This window comes from Myotis myotis, unplaced genomic scaffold, assembly GCF_014108235.1.
Source record: "Myotis myotis isolate mMyoMyo1 unplaced genomic scaffold, mMyoMyo1.p scaffold_m19_p_8, whole genome shotgun sequence".
Taxonomy (NCBI): domain Eukaryota; kingdom Metazoa; phylum Chordata; class Mammalia; order Chiroptera; family Vespertilionidae; genus Myotis; species Myotis myotis.
This window is the reverse complement of record NW_023416390.1, coordinates 29,626,193-29,649,735: the sequence shown is the minus strand read 5'-3', so window position 1 is coordinate 29,649,735 and position 23,543 is coordinate 29,626,193. Positions and strand designations below refer to the sequence as shown.

General features: G+C 42.0%; 1 protein-coding gene across 1 annotated transcript in view; it reads left to right on the top strand.

Moving 5' to 3' along the window:
* The window catches only part of DNER (delta/notch like EGF repeat containing), a 242,977-nt gene that overhangs the window by 99,530 nt on the left and 119,904 nt on the right, over positions 1-23,543 (top strand). The window contains exons 3-4 of the mRNA XM_036320749.1: positions 2,158-2,252; positions 4,655-4,821. Of these exons, the coding sequence (XP_036176642.1) occupies positions 2,158-2,252; positions 4,655-4,821 (262 nt within the window). The remainder of the gene's footprint in view (positions 1-2,157; positions 2,253-4,654; positions 4,822-23,543) is intronic.

The window sequence follows — 23,543 nt, the reverse complement described above, 5'->3', positions numbered from 1 at the left end:
GCTTGTTTGGGAAATCTCTCTTGGTTGCACAGATGAGACATTTGGATTGTGATTGTTTTGTGCGCTTAAAAAGAGGAATCAAGAAAAGAAAAGGAATGTAATTATTCTGGGGAACAAAATCCATATACTTTTCTGTGAGATAATCTTATTTTGGGGCAAATGGCTAATGAAGAGTCATAAACATGAATGCAGCCAAGACCCGCCATTGCTGACCCAATTTTACTCATGGGATGTTATGTTCAGTTTTTTCTTGGTTTGCTTGTTATTTTTTGGGTTCTATTTTTGGTGACTTGCAGCCCTTCAATGGGATTTAGAGAAGATAAAGCTATCATAGATTTAAAATATTTTGAGAACGCATTTGAAAATAAAATTTGCAAATTGTATTTAGTTTGGCAATAGAAAATTCTATTTACTGAACATTGGCCAGTCTAGGTTTGGCTTATTGTATTTTCAAGTTCATCAAAAGGCTCATTATATAAAATAAAAATGCTCAGCACACCTCTAAAAGTTGACATAAAATATAAATTTGCTAGCTGGAAGAATTTGGGAACAAGTCAAAATCATGAATTTGAGGTGACAACGATAGTGTAATTTCATTCCATATTTTATACTTTATATGACATCCATATGGGTTTGTGTGGGGTTGTATTTTATTACAGGTTTTGTAGCTTAAATGAAAAAAACAGCAACACACAGATCTTTGCATAGCACTTTTAGAGTGAAGGAGTGTGTCTAGAAATTTTCCTTTTTATAAAAAGTGGTAAGGCACCATTTCTTCTTTCATTTTCGCGGGTAATTATAACCGGCTGACCCACTTTTTTTTCACTGCCACACGATTTATGAAGGCCACATTCAGACTGCAGGGCAGCGTTCTTCGCCTACCTAAAAACTGGCGGACTTGTTCTGGTTTCAGACTTTTAATAAGTGCTTTGAAGTTATTTCAATACTTCTTTGCTGAATGACTCACTGCTTAAATGTGAAGATTTGGATTCACATTTACAAGGAAGTGTCCTTTAGTGAACATTTCTTCCCAACCAGCCATTTCAATCTATTTATTTAAAGACATACTGTCCGACAGCTGGTCAATGTGCAAAAGAAACGTCTCGTCTTCCTGTACTGCTGTTATTTCTGAGGCTGTTCAAGAAGCAGGTGAAAAGTGAGGCTAGAGGAAGACCTTCCCTTTTTCATGAAGTGATGGTGCTTTGGGAACCCGAGGCTATTTGGAGCCCTAGGGGGCTAAAATGTATGGAACAGTTGTCTGTCACACAAATTTAACAAGTTGGACTCCCGTCTTTGAATACGCATGGTGGATTTTATTGGTAGCATTTTAGTATCCAGCCTTCTGGGCAGTAAGTTCTAAGTGTTGGGTGGGGTGAAAGTACTGAGAATTTCTGTATTGTTCTCAGTTAATTCAGTGATGATGGGTACTTTTAATACCCTTTTATTTTGACTTTCGTGGAGGAAGACAGTGATCATGGTATGAGGAATAACAAATGAATGAATTGGTCAGAAGCACCTCAGTGGACACAGCTCAGGTGTTCACAATATGCTTTCTGATGAGCACATTCTCCCTTCCCCTCCCTCCACCAGCTCCTTTTTCATATACATCAGCATAACACTTTGGGAATATATTACTTAAAAAATGAAGATATAGTCCACAGGGGAAAAGGGCCGTTCCTCGGTTACCTGGCCTTCGTGTGGGCTCCTGAGACCCATCTCTGCACAGAGCAGGGTCATCCAGACCAGATTCTTCTTGCCTATTGTTTGCTTAAGGGCTCACTCTCCTAGTGGTGAAGGCTTATACCGCTGTGTGTAAGCTGGTCCTTAAAGGCCACCTCCTTGTTCTCTAAGGTTTTAATCCCTCGGGAACCCCCAGACTGAACATAGAGCAGAGGCCAGTGACGCTTGTTAAATGAAAGAGCAGCCAGCGAACCCTGAGCCCCTCCCTGGGATATCCTATATTATTTCCCCAATCCCCGCAATGGGTAGATTCTTCCCAGGAAAACTTTCGCATTTCAGAAACTCAAATGGCAAAGCTTTCATTTTCTCTTGAGTTGCTAAGGTTTCACTTGTCCTTTGAGGGATGTACCTCATGGAATTTTGCTTTATAGTATTACCTTGTGCTGTGAACCCCAACCTCTTTGTTCTTTTTCCCAGGTGATCCCTGATATTGCCTGTGGGAATGCCAGTTCCAACAGCTCTGCGGGTGGCCGGCTGGTGTCCTTTGAAGTGCCACAGAACACCTCAGTCAAGTAAGGAAATTCTCAGTGAAAAAACGGTTAAGGCTGGTACTGTGACTGGCTGTGAGGCTGTGTCTCTCCATGTTACCGTTCTGTAAATGGTCCGTCCAGTGAGAATCGTGCATGGAGATTCATGTGTAGACGTGGGTGCTGTTTGTTTCAGGGAAGACTGTAGAGTGAGTTACCTGCAGGGATGGAGACACAGACTTGTGGGACTGGTCTGGATGAGTCAGGTGTGAGATGAGAAACCCCGAGGCCTTAGATAAAGTCCATGGCCAGACTCTTCACTTCCCAGATGATTTTCGCTTCCAAAATTCTTTGGCCTCTTAAGATTTTAATGGACCATTGGTTAAACTCTTATGCATAATTTACCCCAAATTTAAAATCTAAACATTATAATATTCTCTTTAAAAACAGACAGCCCAGAAGAGAGCATTTTTGTTTTGTTTTAAACTTGAGCTCTTTCAGATTACGTGCTGCCCACTGTCACCGGTGGGGGTGGGGGCCAGGCACAGGGAAGCAGGTTGGCTGAGTAGGGTGTCAGGTGCTGTGCCTTGCTGGGGGCTGAGGGTGGAGCCAGGTTAGAGGGTCCCAGTCCTGTCTGACAATTCCTGCTCCCTGACCTTCTCTGTTGCTATTAACTACCACCCCTCTCTACCCCACCACCCCATGCAACCAATGGTCCTTCGCTGTCCAGTCTCCAGGGACTTTAGAAGAGTGAGCGACCCGTGGCCCTGCTTAACCTCCTTTTAAGGGAGCAGCGGGCATGCAGACCTCTCCCATTTATCCAGGGCTGTTCTGCCCACCTATCTTCTCTACAATAGTCCCTGAGAACTGTTTGGAAGAGGGGCTTTGTTACATTGCCCCTGAACCCCCTCCCCTGAGTCTTGACCCAGTCTGGTCGGGAAGGAGGGGGAAAGAGCCAGGAAGGGCAGTGAACTCTGGGCACAAGGAAGAAGTCCCCTGAGCGGGAAAGGTGTGGCGTCTGAGGCAGCTTTGAGTTCTACCAGCAGGGGGACCCCGGTCCTAAGTGTTTCATTGCTTTTAATACAGAGGAAACCCTCATGGGCCTGAGCTGGTTTTAGGGAAATAAGGTTCATTAAGTTATGAAACTGTCTCCCAGCCCTTTCTTCTCTAACAGCGATTTTCAACCTTTTTCATCTTATGGCACTTATAAACTAATCACTAACAATCTTCAGCACATCAACAAAATATATATTTTTTTGTCAATTGGACAAAAAAATAAAAAGGTATAATTTTGATTCACTCACACTGGGTGGCTATTGTTGTGTTGACTGTTGTCACTCTTTTACTTGACAATCTAAGGGAAAAGAAGTCAGGGCCCCTTACTACATAGTCAGATATCGCATGTTTTAAAAATTCTTGCGGCATGCTGGCTGAAACCCGCTGGTCTAGGTCATGTTATCTTACTTTCATAAACCTTTTCAAATAGTTCTAATTTTCTCTCCCTTTAAATGCTTCCCCCGCCCCACAACAAACCAAGACTCTCTTAGGCTGCAAAGCTGGGCGGAATAGCAGAGTCTGACCCAGGCCGAGGGCTGACTGATCTCTGGGCGCCCTGAATTCTCTTGTGAGGGTTACTGACCGCTTGCACTTGGCATTATTCATGACTTCAGTCATTCATCAGCCCTTTCCCGAGCACCCTGCTGCGAGCCGGGCTCTGTGCTGGGGAGGGGCAGCTCTTCTCCCGCAGGTAGAAGCCCAGGGAAGGAGAGGTGGCGGGAAGGTGGTCAGAGGTCTCAGAGAAGAGGGGATGTGGGGGCTAAGCCTTGAAGATGACTCACCTCCCAGGTGGTGGACAAGGTGAAGGCTGGGAGCTGGGCCGGGACCTACTTGGGGGAGAGACAGCAGTCCTGTTGTCCCATCTCTGGGTTGCAAGGAAGGAGGTGACAGATTTGAGAGGGAAACTGAGGCTGAGGTTGATTAGCATCCATGGCATATCATTCTTTGGGTTTTATCCTGAAAACAAGAAAAAGCCAGGGGAGACCTGAAGCCTGGGAGGTGCTCATTTTGACAGCACACCTCAGGTGGCTGTTTGGGATGCATTCCAGCAGGACCCTTTCTATTGTGTGGAAATGGAAGGCGTTGTCTCTAAAAAGAACTCAATTTACCTCTTTATTATTGATGAAAACTCTGACCCAAAGGTGAGTTACCTGTTAGTGATTTTGGGGTCTGTTTTTGATCAAGTAGGAGGCAGACATTTCTAACAAACGTGGGAAATGACAGCCATGGATGGGCACAAAGTGGGTGCTTGTTTATAAGATCATTTCATCCATGTCCCCATACTTCCGTGGACGGACATGTCGCCTCTGTGCTTATTTTTAATTTGATGAACTGGCTCTATGGTGAGTTTTTCTGGATGGGGCTCCCATTGACACCGCTCCTGTTTTCAGAATTCGGCAAGATGCTACTGCCTCGCTGATTTTGCTTTGGAAGGTCACGGCCACGGGATTTCAGCAGTGCTCCCTCATCGACGGCCGGAGCGTGACCCTCCTCCAGGCTCCCGGGGGCCTGGTCCTCTTGGAGGAGATGCTCGCCTTGGGGCCCAACCACTTCATCGGTGAGTTATGGAAACCTCCCACCCAGCACCATGTCTCAGTTTGGTGTGTAGAGACTGTGTACAAGGAGTTTTCCAGGATAATCTGTATTCTAGCCACCAACACTGTTCCCTTCATTTTAGGTGAGGTTCCGCTTATAATCAAAATTGCTGTTGAAGGTAATATTTCCAAGGTGGCTCAATGTGGGAGGCGCGTGGGCCCTGGATTCCTGAGACTATATCCCAGCCCTGGCCAAAGGGTCTCAGGGGTGTGACCTTCGGTGCTCAGTGCTCTGAATATCAGCTTCTGATCCCCAGCTCTTCCGGCGGCTTTCTCCAAGGATCGTGGGTAACTGGAGGCATTGAGTTCATTTGCTAACAACAGATTTCATGGGGAAAAATGTATCTTTGAAATGTGGTGTTCTTTGAGGAGTAATTTAAAAAAATGTACTTTGATATAGTGATAATATATGTGATGTGTTAATCACTAAATTACACTACATTCTCAAAAATTACACTTTAGGATGAGAAGACAGTGATTCTGAGTAACAACCTTTCTTTCTCTAACCCATTATTTTCCATTTTGCAAATTTGTGATCTGGTATCTTTTACGTTTCCTTAACTAGAGCTTTCTGAGTGTTTGATGTGGCTTGGACGGAGCTCACAGTCTGCAGTGTGATTCTCTGTAGGTAGCAGACAGTGTGCACGGCTCCTTCCGAGGCAGAGCGGCCAGGTTTCTCACAGTGGCAAATTGCCTCACACCCACACACGGCCAGCTGCTGCTTCTTACAGAATCTTTTCATCTTAAAGAAGCAAGATTTCTCTTTTGTAATCATTGCGGAAGCCCTGTGCTTACTCCATTGACATGTGTTTAATGCTCTTTCTGTTTATCTTTTTTTTTTTTATAAAGCAGCTTCTTAAAAATAATTCATTTTTACAACACGGGGCTCTGTAACATGAATACATTTTAGTGAAGAACCAAAAAAAAAGACTACTTTGAAGAGGACAAAGGCATTCATCTGACAGATGAACAAATCGATGCTAGGGCTGGTGGGAGAAAGCTTCCACTCCACAGGGGATGCCCCAGCGTTGTGCTGCTGTGTTCAGTCACTCCTGCTCCTCTTTTGAAATAACTGTGAATTCACTTTCAGGAACAACTGTCTCCTCTCTCCCCCAGCCCCTTACTGCCAATAGATTCCATGTACATACCTGAAGACCAAAGTATTTGAATGTTTCTGTGCAGCAGAGCAGAGGAGTCCCTTCTGTGTCTTTGGCTGCTGCCACCAGATTTACACAAATATTCCTTTTTAAAGTTTGTTGCTGAGAGCCTAATGTTAAACTTGTACTCAGTCCAGACAATGACAGTATACTTACATTTGACCTCTTTCAGTGCCACGACACTTAATGTTCTTAGCTTTCCTTCATGACCACTGCCTTATGAATACTTACCGTTTCATAGAAAGAAAGAGGTGATAAAACATTTTACCAAGCATCTGGCTCTTTTTTTTTCTGTGCCTCCGTCATCCATTTCAACTCTTCTGCCCTCTCCTTAATTAGTCCTTCTTTTTCCTAAAACTGTCTCTTCCAGATGTGTCATTTGCTTTATGCAGTGTTTTGGAGGTAAATAACAAAATTAGCCTTTGTTTAGCATTGTCTGCTCCACGGGAGGCGTTCTAGGTGCTTGTTAGCTCCCCGGGTGACTCAGTGGCTCAATAGTTTGTATTTTCAAATAAGATTCATTGTCCTGTTGCCTTCCCATAAAACACAGTTGCAGCCTGCTTGTCTTCGTTCCTGTTGCCTTCCCATAAAACACAGTTGCAGCCTGCTTGTCTTCGTAAAGAAATTTTTTTTTAAAACCTGTGGTTGCTTGGAAACACTGCTGCGATGGATGATCTCAGGGGTGAAGGAAAAACCAGCCCTCTGGTGTGTGGCCTCTGTGTTAGAAGCTGTTGGAGGTCCCCATTTCCTTGGGGTGAAAGCCCCATTGGAGTCCTCTAGGTCTTATTTCCTCTTGTCACCAGCCCTTAGGCATATTTCCCCCTCACATCTACATGGTGGACCTCTGCTCTGTCACCTGCTGCCTGTCCCATCCCAACCTGGACCCTCACCCTGCCTCACCCCATCCTTCCCATGCCTCTGACCCCCAAATCGATTCCTCTTCAACACCTCAACAAACTCTCCGCATTTGGAGTGGTTTAGGAGGAAAACTGCCAGCCAAAGATGCTGCCTTGCATGGATTCTCAGCTATCCTTAAACTCTTAAAAGTTTTTACAAAAACACACAGATGACCCTGGGCCGTTCTCATGGCTGGTTCTCCATTTGATCAGCAAACCCAAGTGGGGATGTCTGCTTTACCCACACTGCTCACCTGCCTACTTGCTCAGAAATGCTCCATTTTTCCTTTCACACTTTTCTCTTTTATGGTCCGTATTGGTTGCTACCTCAGTCTGATATTTTATCTCTTTTTTCTTCTTTGAAATGATTTTCACCATGATCCAGCCTGTTCCTCTCTTCATTTTTCATGGTCTAGCTCAGTGGTCGGCAAACCCATTAGTCAACAGAGCCAAATATCAACAGTACAACGATTGAAATTTCTTTTAAGAGCCAAATTTTTTAAACTTAAACTATATAGGTAGGTACACTGTTATTAACTTAATTAGGGTACTCCTAAGCTGGCCTTTGCTATAAATGTCCTCAATCTGAGAGGTTGACCTCAGCGAATGTACCCCCACTTCTTACAACGCCACTTCTTCAAAATACACTCGCCCAGGCCGAAAACCGACTTCTGCACATGGGCCAAGAAGTTTCAATTGCACTGTACATGCATGCCCACACATGGTATTTTGTGGAAGAGCCACACTCAAGGGGCCAAAGAGCCGCATGTGGCTCGCGAGCCTCGGTTTGCCGACCACTAGTCTAGCTGCTTGTATCTGTCTGTTTCTCTTCCCTTATCCTGCTCTCTTGCTCACAACCCACTGTTTTATCTTACTTTCATGACACTTGTACCACTTTTTTCTTATAGTTTTTAGTACACTTTTAAGTCTCATTTATATCGTAAAAGTAAGTGCATTTTTATGTGTAGTCCAGACCAGTTGCTTCATTTATGACCCACTAAAACGGCTCTTAATACCTTAGATCGAAAGAGTGAGTGGTGCAACCCACAGCCCATAGGAACGTCCTTTAGGACCTGGGATCACTTCTTCAGGTTTATAGCTGCTAAATTAGCCACTCACCTCCAGAAATCAGTGACTTCCTGGTCTTTGTATCTGATGTCTTACCTGGATTAGAGACATGTGCATGCCTCTTGGGTGCCTCCGGGGAGCTGCTGAGTGCTTGAAATTTCCTTGGTTCTAAGTTATTAGTTTAAACAGATTCTTGTCATGCAAAATAATTTATAAAGCAGTGCATTCTCTTTATTTTCTTCTCTTGAGAAGCAGAGAAGAACAAAACGGCACTTTAGCAGGTGCAATGAAGGGAAGAGCTTCCTTTCCTTGAGGTAATAAGGCTGAGCTGGTTTGGGTCTGTCTTCATGACACCCCTAGGACTTCTGCTTTGGAACATGGCCAGCTTTTACAGACTGACGCCAGCCCGGAGCGGACCTACATTGTCCCTGCCTCTGAACTTGGTGGTCGGGATTGCTGGTCACCCTTCCTCGATGCTCACCCAACCTCAGCCCTGCAGGTTTCCTGTTTGTTCTTCTCTGCACAGCTGGAATCATTTCCTCCATCTCTGACTCCTTCCCCTTCTTACAAGTCTTCTATAAACCTTTGCTTTACCAGCTGTGTAAGCTTCTTCTCCCTGATAACCCATTTAAAGCTAGCATCACACAACTTAGCTTCTGAATGTTCCCTATTCTCTTTTTGTGTGTTTTTTTTGTTTTTGTTTTGTGTGTGTGCTGATTTTACATCTTTAATTAGACTGTAAGATTTGAGAGAAGCGACCATATCACAGGTCCTTGTACCATGGTGGCCACATGGTAGCTACCTGAGTGATTAAATTCTGTTCATAAGTAACGGTTACCTGCTCAGTAAATGCCAGGTGAAGAAAATTTCCAGCTGCAAATGTCAATCTTTAGAATTCTTTGTAGAGTTTCACAACCCACCTCTGTGACATTTAAACTTTCTTCCCTTTTATTACATTAAAAGTATTTTAGAGGGTCAAATTAAAAAGAAAAGAAAAGGAAAGAAAGAAACTTTTCATCATTCATTTGGGAATGCCACATTTTGCATTTTGTCCTTTAAGATATCTTACTCAGGGGTCAGGGGTAAAATAGTCAAAGAAAGTTTGAAATTGCTACCAGCTATAGAAACATTAACATCTTTGCCAAAAGCTTAAGCTTGAACAAAAAATGCAAATATTTCCCCTTTGCTGATCATCTTAAAACCACAGTTGAATATGGTGTATTGAACTCCCTGCAGTAGAGGAAACAAGAGTTGGAAATGTTCAAACAAAAAGTAATAGTTGGGAGAGAACAAAAGCAGAGGAAGGACAAGGCTGCCCTGAACAGCATAATGTAGATAACATTCTTATAGCTCACATTTGCCTAGTAGGAAGATTTCTATTAAATTAGATTGAAACCACATTTCTATATTAGTAGCAATCAGAATCATTCTTCTTGGGATCTTTTATTATTGGTAATGTATATTAGGGTTTTAAAATTAGTTTGCCTTGACCTTCATGATTTTGCTCCTGTCTTTCTAAATATTGTCATTGCCAGCATCATTTATTGGTTCCTATTAATTGTGGTGATAAATTAAGCATTGACAAGAAAGATGGATTCCATTACAGACATACCTGGGCCCTAAAGTTGACAGTCTAAACTGAGCTGGGTCCCACTGAGTGTTGGTTGCTCAGGCTGCGATTGAGTTGGGGCGGGTGAGCCAAGATGAATGAAATGTTTTCCCTACCCTTCAAGATAGTCCTTGGAATTAGGCTTCATAGAAAGGTGGGTTGCTGGTCTATCAAACCCAGCAGAATCTTTTACAAGCTACTCCGGTCATTCTTTCACACACCATAATTTGTGCGAATCCTAGGAACTAATCAATAGTATTTGTCGATTAGTTCTTTAGAAGTAAAGGACAAACATATAGAGTAAAATTAGTCGGCGTCCATGTGTGTAAGTTACTAAGGTGCTTCTGTAGATTTGAGCACCAGTTTCATAATTTAAGAGAATGAAAAGGTGGCAGGCAGTTCTCCTGGAAATTGTGCCTGATTCATTGGTTAGAGGGGTTTGCTTGGTTTTGAGAAGCAAACTCAAGGTATATCTTTATAATTATAAATTCTCCTCTCTCCCTCCCCATTCTGCCTCATTTTCTTGTTTTCTCCCTCTCTGCCCTTTATTTAAAAAACTAGAGGCCCAGTGCATGAAATTCATGCACTGGAAGGGGGGTGTCCCTCAGTCCAGCCTGCACCCTCTCCAATCTGGGACCCCTCAGACATCCCTCTCACAATCTGGGACTGCTAACTCCCAACTGCTCGCCTGCTTGTCTGATTGCCCCTAACCGCTTCTGCCAGCCTGCCTGCCTGATCACTCCTAACCATTCCCCTGCCAGCCTGATCGACGCCTAACTGCTCCCCTGCCATCCCAATTGCCCCCAACTGCCCTCCCCTGCTGACCTGGTTGCCCCAACTGCCCTCCTTTGCCAACCCAGTCACCCCCAACTGCCCTCCCTTGCCAGCCCTGGTTGCCCCCAAGTGCCCTCCTCTGCCAGTCCGGTTGCCCCTAACTGCCCTCCCTTGCAGGCCTGGTCGCCCCCAACTGCCCTCCCCTGCAGGCCTGATCACCCACAACTGCCCTCCCCACCCTCCCAGCCTGGTCGCCCCTAACTGCCCTCCCCTGCAGGCCTGGCCTGGCCCCAATTGCCCTCCCTCCCCTGCAGGCCCAGTTGCCCCCAGCTGCCCTCCCCTGCTGGCCTGGTCACCCCTAACTGCCCTCCCCTGCTGGCCTGATCACCCACAACTGCCCTCCCCTGCCGGCCATATTGCGGTGGCCATCTTTGACCACATGGGGGTGGCCATCTTGTGCGAGGGTGTGACAGTCAATTTGCATATTACCACTTTATTATATATGATAAAGATGGCACATTTTGCTTATAGATTGATATGGAAAAATGAAATGATAAGAAAAATTATTTTGACATTTAAAAGAATTTATTGTTAACTGTTTTTTAAAAAATATGTTTTTATTGATTTCAGAGAGAAGAAGGGAGAGGGAGAGAGAGAGATAGAAACATTAATGATGAGAGAGAATCATCAATTGGCTGCCTCCTGCACACCCCTACTGGGGATCGAGCCTGCAATCTGGGCCTATGCCCTGACTGGGAATCAAACTGTGACTTCCTGGTTCATGGGTCAATGCTCAACCACTTAGCTACACTGGCTGGGCATATTGTTAGCTCTAGAAAGAAATACCTTATTACTTAACCAATACTAGTGAATTTCAACCCATCTTATCTACAGAATTTGATTGGAATATTTCTTTAAAACTTTTCCTGCTTCTTTTAACTTAGAACAAACCTTCCCAGGGCTTTGCCAGTTTGCTGAAAGCTTTCCAGTACAACATTTCAACTAAGAAAATAATTTCTTTAATTGTTTTTTTTTAACAGTCAAATTTCTGCTCTCAATAGCATCTCTTCTCTTTCTTCTTTCTAAGGGTGGGGCAGAGGAAAGGAGAGAGAGGGGAGGTAAGGAAGGAGAATGAAATAGAGGAGAGAGAGAAGTTGATTGATCCTCAGGGCTAAATATATAAACCCCAGAACTATGGTTTTCTTTTACTAGAAGGTAATTTTAAAATTTACTCTCTTTTTAAAAATAAAAAATGCTCTTTAATGTAGATAATATAAATGATACACTTTTTTGAAAGAAGAACACATTTGTGCACTGCCTGGTTATTTTCTTTTTTCATTTAATGTATCACTGACATTCTTTTGCATTAATAAATATGAGCCCATGGTACTCTTCTCAACAATTGTGTAGTGTTCCATTGAATCAATGTACTATATTCAATATGCTGTTGTTAAACAATTAGGTCCTTCCTTTTTTTTGCCTCTTTAGATAGAATTTCAAACATTATTATAACCTTATCTTTGTATCTATAATGATGATTTATTTGGGTTAAATTCCTAGATGTGGAATTTACTGAATCAAAAGGTTCATATATTTTAATGACAAATTTGATACAAATTTCCAAATTGTTCTTAACTTTTTTTTCAGTTTTCACCCATGACAACCAGTTTATCTTTGACAATGCACATTGCTCCCCTTCCATGGACTTTAAGCGAGGTGCTGTTAACCAAATTCAATTGGAAATTTGCATACATCTCTTAGCAACTTAAGAACCTGAAACTTGTAGGGAGCCCCTCAAGACTGCGATTAACAGTCTCCAGAAAAAGGACAGTTCAAGCTCTTTAAACAAAAGATATTTAAAGTGGTTGCATCACACTATGGCATTTAGAGTCATGGTGAATAGAATGGTTTATTATATCATTGCATTTTGCACATCAGCACAATTGTAAAATGGTGAGAGAGGGTGGCATATGGGCAAGTGTCTGTTGCTCTCAAGGTCCCCAAGATTGGTCATGCTTTAGTGACATTTCTCCCACTTAATGTTCTGCAAAGAACATTTGTGTTCTAGAGATGACCCCTCCTTCTCATAGATCCTTTTGTTTCCCCACTTCAATATCCTGAAGGTAGATACTTAAGTTGCATTTATCAGAGACTTTTTATGGGGCCAGATATATTCCAGGAGGATGGGGCAAAGGGTTTTCCAGAATGGATGAGTTTTTTGGTAACCTATCAGGGAGACTTTCGAGATGATCATTTGATTTTGATGCAAAGTCTTGGTAGTTGTGATTGCTTTTCTTAAAGATTTTGGGTAAAAAACTCAAAGCAGCAAGTAACTGGACCAAAGTAGGGCATGTCATCAGGAAGAAATTGTGGTTTTGGGTGAAGAATATAAATAATTAGGATTGCATTTCAAAAAGACTCTCTTGCCTTCTCCTCTCTGATGCTTTTTCTGACATTTTGGGTTTGAATGCCAGGATATTTTTGGTGTTCACATGCTCCCTTAACCAGTGACACTCTCCTGGCTGTCCTGTTTTAATGCTGTAATTGTGAGTTTGACCTACAAAAGTGATATTTGCTTGGTAGACAAATGGAAATATCCTTAAATAAATATACTGACAAAGACTGTTTGGCTACATCCCTAATAACAAATGACAGCCTCTGGAATGCTACCATGTTAATAAAATAAGCTCTTGGTCATCTCTCTACATCCCTGTTTATTATCAATAAACATTTATTGATTAATGACTCTGTGTAGGACACTAGGCTAAGTACTAGGGACACAAAGGAATAAAAGGTCAAAAGTCCTGGCTTTGAGAGATCTCCACCTTCAGGCAGACAGGACATACTCATTATGTAACCGAGATAAATCATGTCCCACGACTGTCTTGTTCATGAAGTCACATTTAAATAAATACAGTCTAGTAGCCAAATAATGAATTAACACTCTTGAAATCTTTATTCATCTTTTTGAGGGAACATGAATAAGAGTGGGATAAGGCATTCCTATTATGCCTTAAAGGCATTCCTATTATGCCTTAAAATCTTGTCAATCTTACCTCCTCCTCACTAGTATTAAGAAACTATGTGCTTGGCACTTTGGGAAATTCTCTCTTCCACTGTCATCATCTCCTCCCCCAGATCTCAGCCCAACGGCCTTTAAGGCATTTTCTTCCTTTCTCTTACTACTCTTTCAGCTCATTTGTCGGTATATCAGTGTAGCCCCTCTGTTGTTTGTTTTCAGTTTTTCTCTCTGTCTTGTCCATTACCTGGGTTCTCCACTACAAGGCACTTGCCTGGGAACTCCCATTAGAAGCTGAAATAAGAGGAAGATTGTACACATTCCTATAATAAATAATTGTTTCTCTTGTTAGATATAGTTTGGAGATGATGTTGCACATGAGATGGTAAATGAGAAGATAAAGGAGCGTATATTAAGTATCAGATGATCTATACAGTTAATTTAAGGGCTCTATGAATTCAGAAGAGAAGAATAATCACCAAGGGGAAAGTTGAGGCTTTAGACTTGAGGTATATCCTGAACTTGGCCTTGAATTGAAGACTAGGTATGAGAGGGAAGGCATACAGGGTGAGAGCAGTGGTAAGAGCAATGATGTAGGAGGGAGAGTGCACGTGTTTCCAAATAATAGAGCAATTTGGCTGGAGCAGTAGATTACAGTAAATAAGCCATGGAAAATTAGAAAAAGACAGGAGGTAGGAGCTAGGCTGTAAAGGGGGTTATGTACTGTATGAAGGGGTTTAGCTAGAAGGTGGTCATGACAGTAGTTTATAATGTGGTGAAAACTGTCGAGTAGCCTTTGGTGGTGAAAACCAAGGGTCAAAATCAACTGGGAGAGCCCAGTTGGCATGGCTCAGTGGTTGAGCATCAACCTATGAACCAGGAGGTCACAGTTCGATTCCTGGTTAGGGCACATGCCGGGGTCGTGGGCTTGATCCCCAGTAGGGGGCGTGCAGGAGGCAGCTGATCAATGATCCTCTCTCATCATTGATGTTTCATCTCTCTTTTTCTCCCTTCCTCTCTGAAATCAATAAAAATATATTATAAAAAAATCAACTGGGAGTGGCTGCAGAAAGCAGGACAATGGGTCCAACTGTGAAGGTAGCTTTTCCAGACATGATTGAATGTCAGGGAAATAGGGGAACTAGAAGGCAGAGTCAAAAGTGACTGATATCAGGGATTCAAGTTGGGAAGTATTATTAACAGGAATATACTGAGTTGGAAAGAACAGCTGTATGTGACAAGGGTGGGGGCACTCAGACATCCATGAAGAGCTGAACCTCATTTGGGAGGGAGGCGATAGCTGGAGATTGAGAGTTGAAGTCTTCTACGTGAAGGTTAGAATTGAAGCTGCTGGGAAGAAGGAACCTGTCAGGAGAGAAGGAGCAGGTAGAGAAGGGGTTGGGGAAATCAACACCTGGCTTCCTCTCACTAGCGACGGCTAGCCTCAGGTGGGAACACTTTACACTGTTAACCAAATGTCTGTGAAGGGTTTTCCCGTGCCTCATCTCATTTGATCCTCACAGAAGTCCTGGAGTAGGTAGATAGGATACTCGGTGGAATCCTGTTTTCATTAGCTGGAAAACAGATTTAGAAAGCTTAGAAACTTGACCCGCCTGAAAAGTAAGAAATGGTGGACCTTGAAAATGACTTCAGGTTTTCTCACTGCACAGAATATAGTCAAACACTGTTGCAGTTAAATACCCTTTGTTCTCCCTGCGTGATCTACAATAATAATGTGCTTTGTGTTGATATTTACTGCTGTGTTGCTGGAAATTGCCTGAAAGAGAAGTTGGGGTGCTTCACTGGGCTGGAAAACGTTTAGCTACATCAGAAAGCGGGTCTAATTAAGCAAGTTTGTTCTATATATATAAAAGGCTAAGTTTACTCATCCATGCGCGATCTCTCTCATTCTCTCTCTCTCTCTCTCTCTCTCTCTCTCTCTCTCTCTCTCTCTCTCTCTCTCTCTCTCTCTCTCCCTCCCTCCCTCCCTGGCACCAATCGCATGCATGTGTTTCTACCTGTCATTGTTGATCATGAATTTGGTTGTTTTTGTTGACATTCTGAAGCTGAAAGAAGAAGGCGGCGTCCCACGGAAGTAACAATGGCAATGAAATATGATCATAATAGTGATCCTGGTAGATATAATTATCCCCATGTAACCAAAGTTGCCGCCATATTCAGAAACAAAGATGGAGGACCTCCTTTTGAAAGGGACTTGCTCATTCATTGTAAACCAGATCCCAATAATCCAAACGCCACTAAAATGAAACAAATCAGTATCTGTTTCCTACATTAGATGCAATAACGTATCCTATTCTTTTCCCACATGGTGAAAAAGGCTGGAAAACAGATATTGCATTAAGACTCAGAGATGACAGTATAATCGACAATAATACTAGATTCAACGGATGAAGCCAAAAAGGAAAATTTTTCCATCGAATTTCATAAAAGTATTACTCCTTCGGGAATGCCATGTCATAAATTAGAATTGAAAGTGGGCGCAATCATCATGCTACTGAGAAATCTTAATAGTAAATGGGGTCTTTGTAATGGTACTAGATTTATTATCAAAAGATTGTGACCTAACATAATCAAAGCTGAAGTATTAACAGAATCTGTGAAGGAGAGGTTGTTCTGATTCCAAGAATTGATTTGCCCCCATCTGACACTGGCCTCAGTGTTAGAATAAGTTTAATCAATTTATCAGTCATTGTTTTTATCAATGTTGTTTTTATATCATGTTTTTTTTTTTTATGTCATGTCTTTGTTGTTGTTATATCATGTTGTTATTGTTTGTTAATCAATTTATATATTATTTCCATATACATTTTACTAATTTTCTTTCATCTCTGACACTTCTATTATAGAGAAAGGGCAGACAGTGATTTCTTCTAATTAATTTCCTTTCAATGTGCACGAATCTGTGCACTGGGCCATTAGTTCATAAATAAAAAACAATCAGCAAATTCATAAATTAATTTTGTAATAATGTGACAGTTGTATTTTAAGAAGCAGTTAATTTCAAATATTAAAGTGTGATTGGCTTTTACAAACAAGCCTAATTCCAAAGTTTGCATTTCATCCTGGAGAGCCAGGACCCTCTCTGGGGGTGGAGGGCAAGCAGCCCTTGAACCAAGGCAGTGGCCTGCAATGAGCACTAGAGATGGAAGCTGGAAGACCAAGAGCACTTGAAGTGGTTGATAATTTTTTTCTTTGTTTCAATGTGAACAAAAGTTCCTTTAGTTTTGGTTTTGGACCTCTGCCTTACACACAGAGATTCCCATTAGATTTTCCATAGTAAGGCAGCCTGTTCAAGCAATGTCACATCGGGATTTAGTACCATAAAGGTTGCAAGGGAGTCAGATAGAATTTTTAATTTGCTACATTGACTATTACAGAAAGAATCGATGATCAGATAGCGGTCCCAGGACTTTCGTAAAGACTGGAGCATAAATGAAATCTGTCTTGGTCAGATAAAGGAAACCCTCTCACCCCACTGAGCTGACAGCCAACTGAATTAAAGAATTTAATTTGGGGAGGGAATGGATTGGGAACAGGGACAATCTGTAATTCATTCTTTCTTGATAAGCCCCGGAAGCAGCACTGGTGGTGTTGTTCGTGGCCTGGGGAAGGGCCTGGTTTATAATGAGGCTTGCCACCGAAGTTGCTTTGGGTCTCTGTGCTCAGGGAAGCTCCTGGCTGAGGTTGAAGCTGCTCTGTGCTCCACCGAGGCTGTTAGCTTGAGCAGAAGGCCAGGGAAGTTTGTTCCTGTCACCACCAGCTTTCTTTTATGCTACCTTGTCCTCCCTGTTCCCTCATATCTGCTGGTACCACATGCAGGTCACTTGTTTTCCTTCCCCCCCAAAATTTATTGAGCACCTACTGTGAGCCAGGCACCTGCTTGGTGCTGTCCATAGAGCAATAACAAAATTAAACAAAATCTTTGCCCTCCTGAATCTTATGTTTTAGTGGGTTGATAAGTAATAAATAATTCTGCAAATAAATAGAAAACTACAACTGTGATAAGCACACTGTGCTATGATGTAGTTGATAATAAAAACCTGACATATCCTTGGGGCAGGGGAGATCACTATCTTAAAGAAAGATGATTAGGCTGAGTTTAACTAGGGAATAATGAAATCCTTACAGGCAGAAGGCTAGAACTGCATGTGCAAAGGCCCTGTGGCTAGACAGAGTACACAATGTCATAATATTGGAGGAACTAAAACAAGGGTGAGAGAGGTGGAGAGGTGGTGGTGGTGGGGAAGTAGCCTGGGCCAGTCCTGCCTGGCTGTGGAGGCCACATTAAGATTCTGGTGGCAATGGGGAGCTATTGAGGGGAAGGAGCTGACAAACGTATTCCTCCTATGTCAGGTCTTCAGAAACATATGCATTTTAACTTGGCAGAAAAGAAGTCATCCTTACAGCTGCTTCTCTGCCTGGCTGTCACACACCTAGGGCATTGGTGAACCCACCGGTGTTGGTGGTCACACCCCCAGAGATTCAGATTCACTGGGTCAGGTTAGAGCCTATATAGCAGTTTATGATGTAAACTGTAGGTAGTTCTGACTCACTGCCAATTTCTAGGCATTTGTGAGCCAGATCGGAGAGGGGCTGAATGGTGGGGTCTTTTTTGAAGCTCCAGAAAGTGGAGCAGATAGGTAAGGCTGCCCCTGAGCATCTTGAGGACTGAGGCCCAGGGTATGACTGTGCTAGTGATGAGAATGCTAATATGAGCTAGAAATAGCCTGACCAATCAGGCTGAATCCCAGTCCACCTCCCCACACCTCCCAATTGTTCTCTCTCCAATCATGGCACACCCCTGGGGATTCATTGCAGTGCATTGGCTGCTTCTATTTTTAGTGCCATAAATACCTGCTCTGAAAAAGAAAGGTGTTATGCATAATTGAAGAAGCACATGCATCTCAAATTAGAAACCTCAGCAAACACTTGTAAATTCAGGCAATGTCTTTCATATGACCTTGAAGTTACCAGACAGTCTTGTCGGTGGCCACTTAAATGTGAGATTTTGAAACAAAGAGATGTCACAGAACAAAGGCAATTGACAAATCATTTTCACAATGCTTGCAACAGTCAGGAAGGTAAACATGTTAATCAACAGCTTTTCATGTTAGCTCCTCAGAAGGCCCAATTCTCTGACTGCCTAATGTTTATGAAGTCATCCATTGCCCAATTAGCTGTGCTTTTATAATCTCCCATTACCCTCACATCAACACAGAGAAATGATGAATTATTTTGCATTCATAGTAATGCCATTAATCAGGATGCATTCATTGGGTATTAAGGACTGGAAGTGGTGGGCAATTGTATTTGAATTCTACAGGAATTTAGCAATTGATTGACTAGTACTTGATGAGCTGAAAATGTACTAATGGAAGATCAAGTGATACAATTCCAACTGATTACGAAAAGGTGACAAGTAGACATCGAAAATGAGATTAAATAAATGAAGAATTTCCACTAATAGTGAGCCAACAAAATTTCAAAGGAAAGTGCAAATTAATTTTCATGTTCTACTGATGGGAACTGGCATTAAAATATATGTCCAATTAGGATGTAGTTTTCATAAGCAATGAGAAAAGTCTTCTTTTTTTCTAAATGGAGATTACCTAAGGTCAGAAATGGGCATATAGAGAGATTTGACAGACCTAGTTGTAAGTTTTATCTAAAGAAGGGATTTTATAATTTGAATATTTTTATACCACTAAGCCCATTCATATTGCATTATATTGGCCAGTGCCTCTTGAGTTAACTGCTTGTTATATGTTTTAAAAATTTCTTTTAATTGTATGAATTGTCATTATACCTCATTTATTTACACACACACACACACATTTTATAACTTTAAGTGAAGCCTAGAGCCTCATTTTTTAAAGTAGAAACTAGTCATGAATTGTTCAAAGTGGCAGATAATAAGAGTTATACTATTATGAATGCATGGTGTAATTTTATTTGGACATTATTTTTAACCTTTTATTGAATTTATTAGGGTGACACTGGTTAACAAAATTATACAGGTTTCAGGTGCACAATTCCACATCATCTGTACACTGTATTGCGCGCTCACCACCCTGTCGTCTCCTTTTCTCACCATTTATCCCCCTATGTTCTCCTTCACCTCTCCCCACCCCTTTCTGAGAATCATCACGCTGTTTGAACATTATTTTTAAATTCTAGCAATAATTTTTAAAAGTAGCAATAATTTTTTAAAAAATTCCATTTCAGAGGCTTGACAGGAGAGGGGCTGAGTTAGAGGACTCTTTAAATGACCTCCTTGCTTGCATACCAGCACTGCATTTTTCTCAGGGGACGGACGTATTTCCAGAGCCTTTTCCTTGGACCTACACCAGTGTAAGATCCAGTTATGTTCCACTTTAAACAGGTGTTGGTTTTTTATGTTGATGTTAGTGATGATAATGATGGTGGTGATCATGATGATGTTGATGGCTGTGGTGGTGGTGATGATGAGGGTGATGGTGATGATGGGGGTGCTGATGAGGATGATATAGTAGTGGTGGTGATGATGATAGTGGTGATGAGGATGGGAGTGATGAGAGTGGTGCTGGGGTGATGATGGTGTTAATCATATGATGGTGGTGATGACAGGGGTTATGATAATGGGGTGATGGTGGTGGTGGCGATGATAACAGTGATGTTGAAGATGGAGGTGCTGCTGCTGCTGCTGATGATGATGATGATGATATAGTGGTGATGAGGATGGGAGTGATAATGGTGGTGGGGCAATGATGGTGTTAATCATGATGATGGTGGTGATGATAGGGGTTATGATAATGGGGTGATGGTGGTGATGATAATGATTATGGTGATGATGGCTGCTATTAAAGGAGTGTTTGTGTCCCTAAGGAAGAGAAAGGAGAGGGGGAAATGATGGAGTTAGTATTTTGTGACGTTGGGACACTAAGCAGCAACTAGATGATGATTCCTTCGAGTCAGGTGGCAGAGGGAGATGTGGCATAGGAGGAGGAGTTTTATATGAATCTTCTGCAGGCCTGTGTTGGTTAGTGTGCAGTGTAAGCTGCGTCATAGAGAGACCTCAAACAAGTTCCAGGTTAATTTATGTCTCATGTTACAGTCTCAAGGGAGCTGGTCCAGGATGAAGTGGGCAGCTCCACGTCCTCCACACACAGATTTAGTCTCTAGATTCAGGCAGGCTGCCTTGGCTGTCACCATTCACTGTGGCACGTGAGCCAGTGTGAGTGTGGGGGGCTCATGCTTCATCTTCTTAAATGTTCACAGTGCCACTCATCCTGGCACCAAGGCCCTGAAAAGAGGCATGCTCTTTCACTGGTGGCTCCATCCCCAGCAAAAACTCCCAATTCTATTATTATTAAGGGATATGGGAAGAATAGATACCAACTAGCAGTTACTCCCACATTCAAATACTCAAATCTTACTTAGGATCAGTAATGTAGTCTAATATTAATGGAGAAGGAGTGTGGTAGAGTGAACACCTTGAAAAAAATTAAACTAAAATATTAGCTTCAGGTGTACAACATAGTGACTAGACAATCATATACTTTATAAAAGGTTCCTTCTGATATATCCCGTACCCACCTGATGCCATACATAGTTATTACAATATTATTGACTATATTCCCTAATACAAAATAATAGTGAATGTAAACTAATTGAAAAATAAATTAAAACAATAAAATAATAAAATAATTAAACAAAACCACTGCACTCTGTGCTAGCAACTATTTACTGTGGGAATAGATACTTCTTTTGGAAATGTATAGAATGTCAGCATAAGAACTCTCAATCTAAACTTTTAAATTCATTTTAAGCCTCTGTTTTGATATAGAATTTGCAGTTTCTCTGCAGGGTGAATAACAGAGGATGATGCTGAGATGCTAAAAGCGGAAAGTAGTTTTTAGGTGTTGCTATGTCTGACAGCAAGATTTGTTGAGAAAAAAAATCAATCTATAGTCAGGTGATAGCAAGTGGATTATATTTCTTTTATAATATCTTACCACTGTCTTTACAATTTCTTTTTATTTAGAGAAAATGATATTGACCCATGAACAATGTGAGGGGTATGGATGCTGATTCCATGTAGTCAAAAATCTGTGTATAACTTTTGACTCCCCTAAAACTTTGGTTGTTTCTTGGTATTCATGGGGGATTAATTCTAGGAAACCCCATAGAGATAAAAATCCAAGGAAGTTCAAGTCCCTTATATAAAATGGCATAGAACAATGCATATAGTTGGCCTTCCACATCCAGAGAGTCCCAACTGTGGATGTGAAACCCAGGGATACAGAGGGCCAGCTATCTATTTATTGAAAAATATCTGTATGTAAGTGGACCCATGCAGGCCAAATCCATGTTGTTCAAGGCTGAACTGTACTGAACGTGCAGTTTTCAGTCACTTGGCTAGGCGTAACCTACCTGATGACTTTGCTGAGTGACACTGGCAGGGGTATCTGCACTGCTGCTGTTATGTGCCATTGTGTCTTTCAATTCAAAAGCATCATTGGCCATACCTTAGCCAAATGTCCCAGGAAATGAGATATTCTGTATGAGAAAATTTTGTAAAAAGCAATTTACTATCTTAAGCATCACAACTTAAAAGCAAGCAAGCAAGCAACAACAACAAAATCCAGCTTTTATATGGAAATTTAAAGAAAGATTCGTTAGAAAAAGTAAAAAGACTGTGAATGAGATCCTGGAAGGTTGGTGTGGCCAGGCACGTTCTTCAGTTCTTCATCTAATGAGGCATTGTTCGTTAGTACCTGGTGTAGTGACAACTTTTTTAGTGCTCATTTAATTTTTCTCCTTAACTCCTGATCTGCCAGCATTCTGCATATGTGCACTGTGGGGATAGCTGTGTTCTTTACAAAGTGGGGTACATTAATAAGCCTCATTTTATATCATGTTGCCCTGAACTTGGTCTACATTCAGGCTTGCTCCCTGCCTCAAGGTTGTTTCTGTGTTGTGTTTTGTTTTGTTTTTGTCTCTGGCTTGGCATTGTCAAAAGATGATTTATTTCTCAAGTTTGTTCCCCAAACCACAAGTATTGAGTCACAAATCCACAGGGATCTGACCAACTTATTAAGCTTTCCACTAACCTCCATCCTACCTTCTAAACAGTGGGCATGGGGGAGGGGTTGTGCCTTCCAATGGGATCTGGAATCTGTGATATTTCACACTTCTCATGCCTATCTCATGCCAGCCATGGGACTACCCCAACTATGGACAGTTTTTATAGGTTATAGGTTTGTGCCAGATGACTCGCCAGTCCTAATAGTAAGACTAGGCAGTCTGTTTCCAATACCTACTGCTCAAGTATTTACAGCCAGAATTTTTATTTTGCATGTATGCTTTCCCTTTAACAGGAAGGAAAATGGTCTTTAGCCAAACCACTGAGGTGAGAAATGCAAATCTCATTTGCTATTAATCCCAATGAGGTAGTAACGACAGAGTCCATTTAAGACTCTTTAGTGTTAATATTAAAGAAGACAAGTGGTAAAATCAACAGTTAATGGCCTGGAGCCAGCCATCTCTGCTCTAACTGATGTATGACCACACCACTGCATTCCAGAGATAATGACTGGACCCCTCTCAGGGCTCTCAGCTTCTCATTGGCCCCAAGGGAGGTGAGTTTGGCCAAGTCACTGTTTTAAAAGGACTGTAATGATGGCAGAACATTTTATTACTGTGTTAATGAGCACAGTGTGGGGTGCGGACCAGGCAGAGTCTTTGTGTGTGAGTTAGGGAAGGGGGGGGGGGGCGGCAGAGGAGACAAGGATTGAGAGGTGGGAGAAGGAAACCCAATTTTTATTTGTCCTCATAACCAGTTACTCCAGAGTGTTAACGGATTCCTGGATAACCTTTGGAGAAACTTTGCCATCATTACAGTTTTAAAACTCATTAGGGAAATCACCCAGTTGCGTAGCAAGTAAAAGGGGTCTCCCAAGCCATATCTTCCCTCCTCCATCCCTCCCTCTTCTCTTTCGTTCCTTCTGAAGTTTGAGTTGAACTGTGTAGAGTCTTGGAGACTTTTTCTTTGCATGGCCCGCAGCCTCCCACTTGTAGTTCTTTATGCTCTTCATGATGTAGAAGTCTTATCTTTCCTTATCAATCCCACAATGGAAAAATCATGTAGGCACTTCTGTTG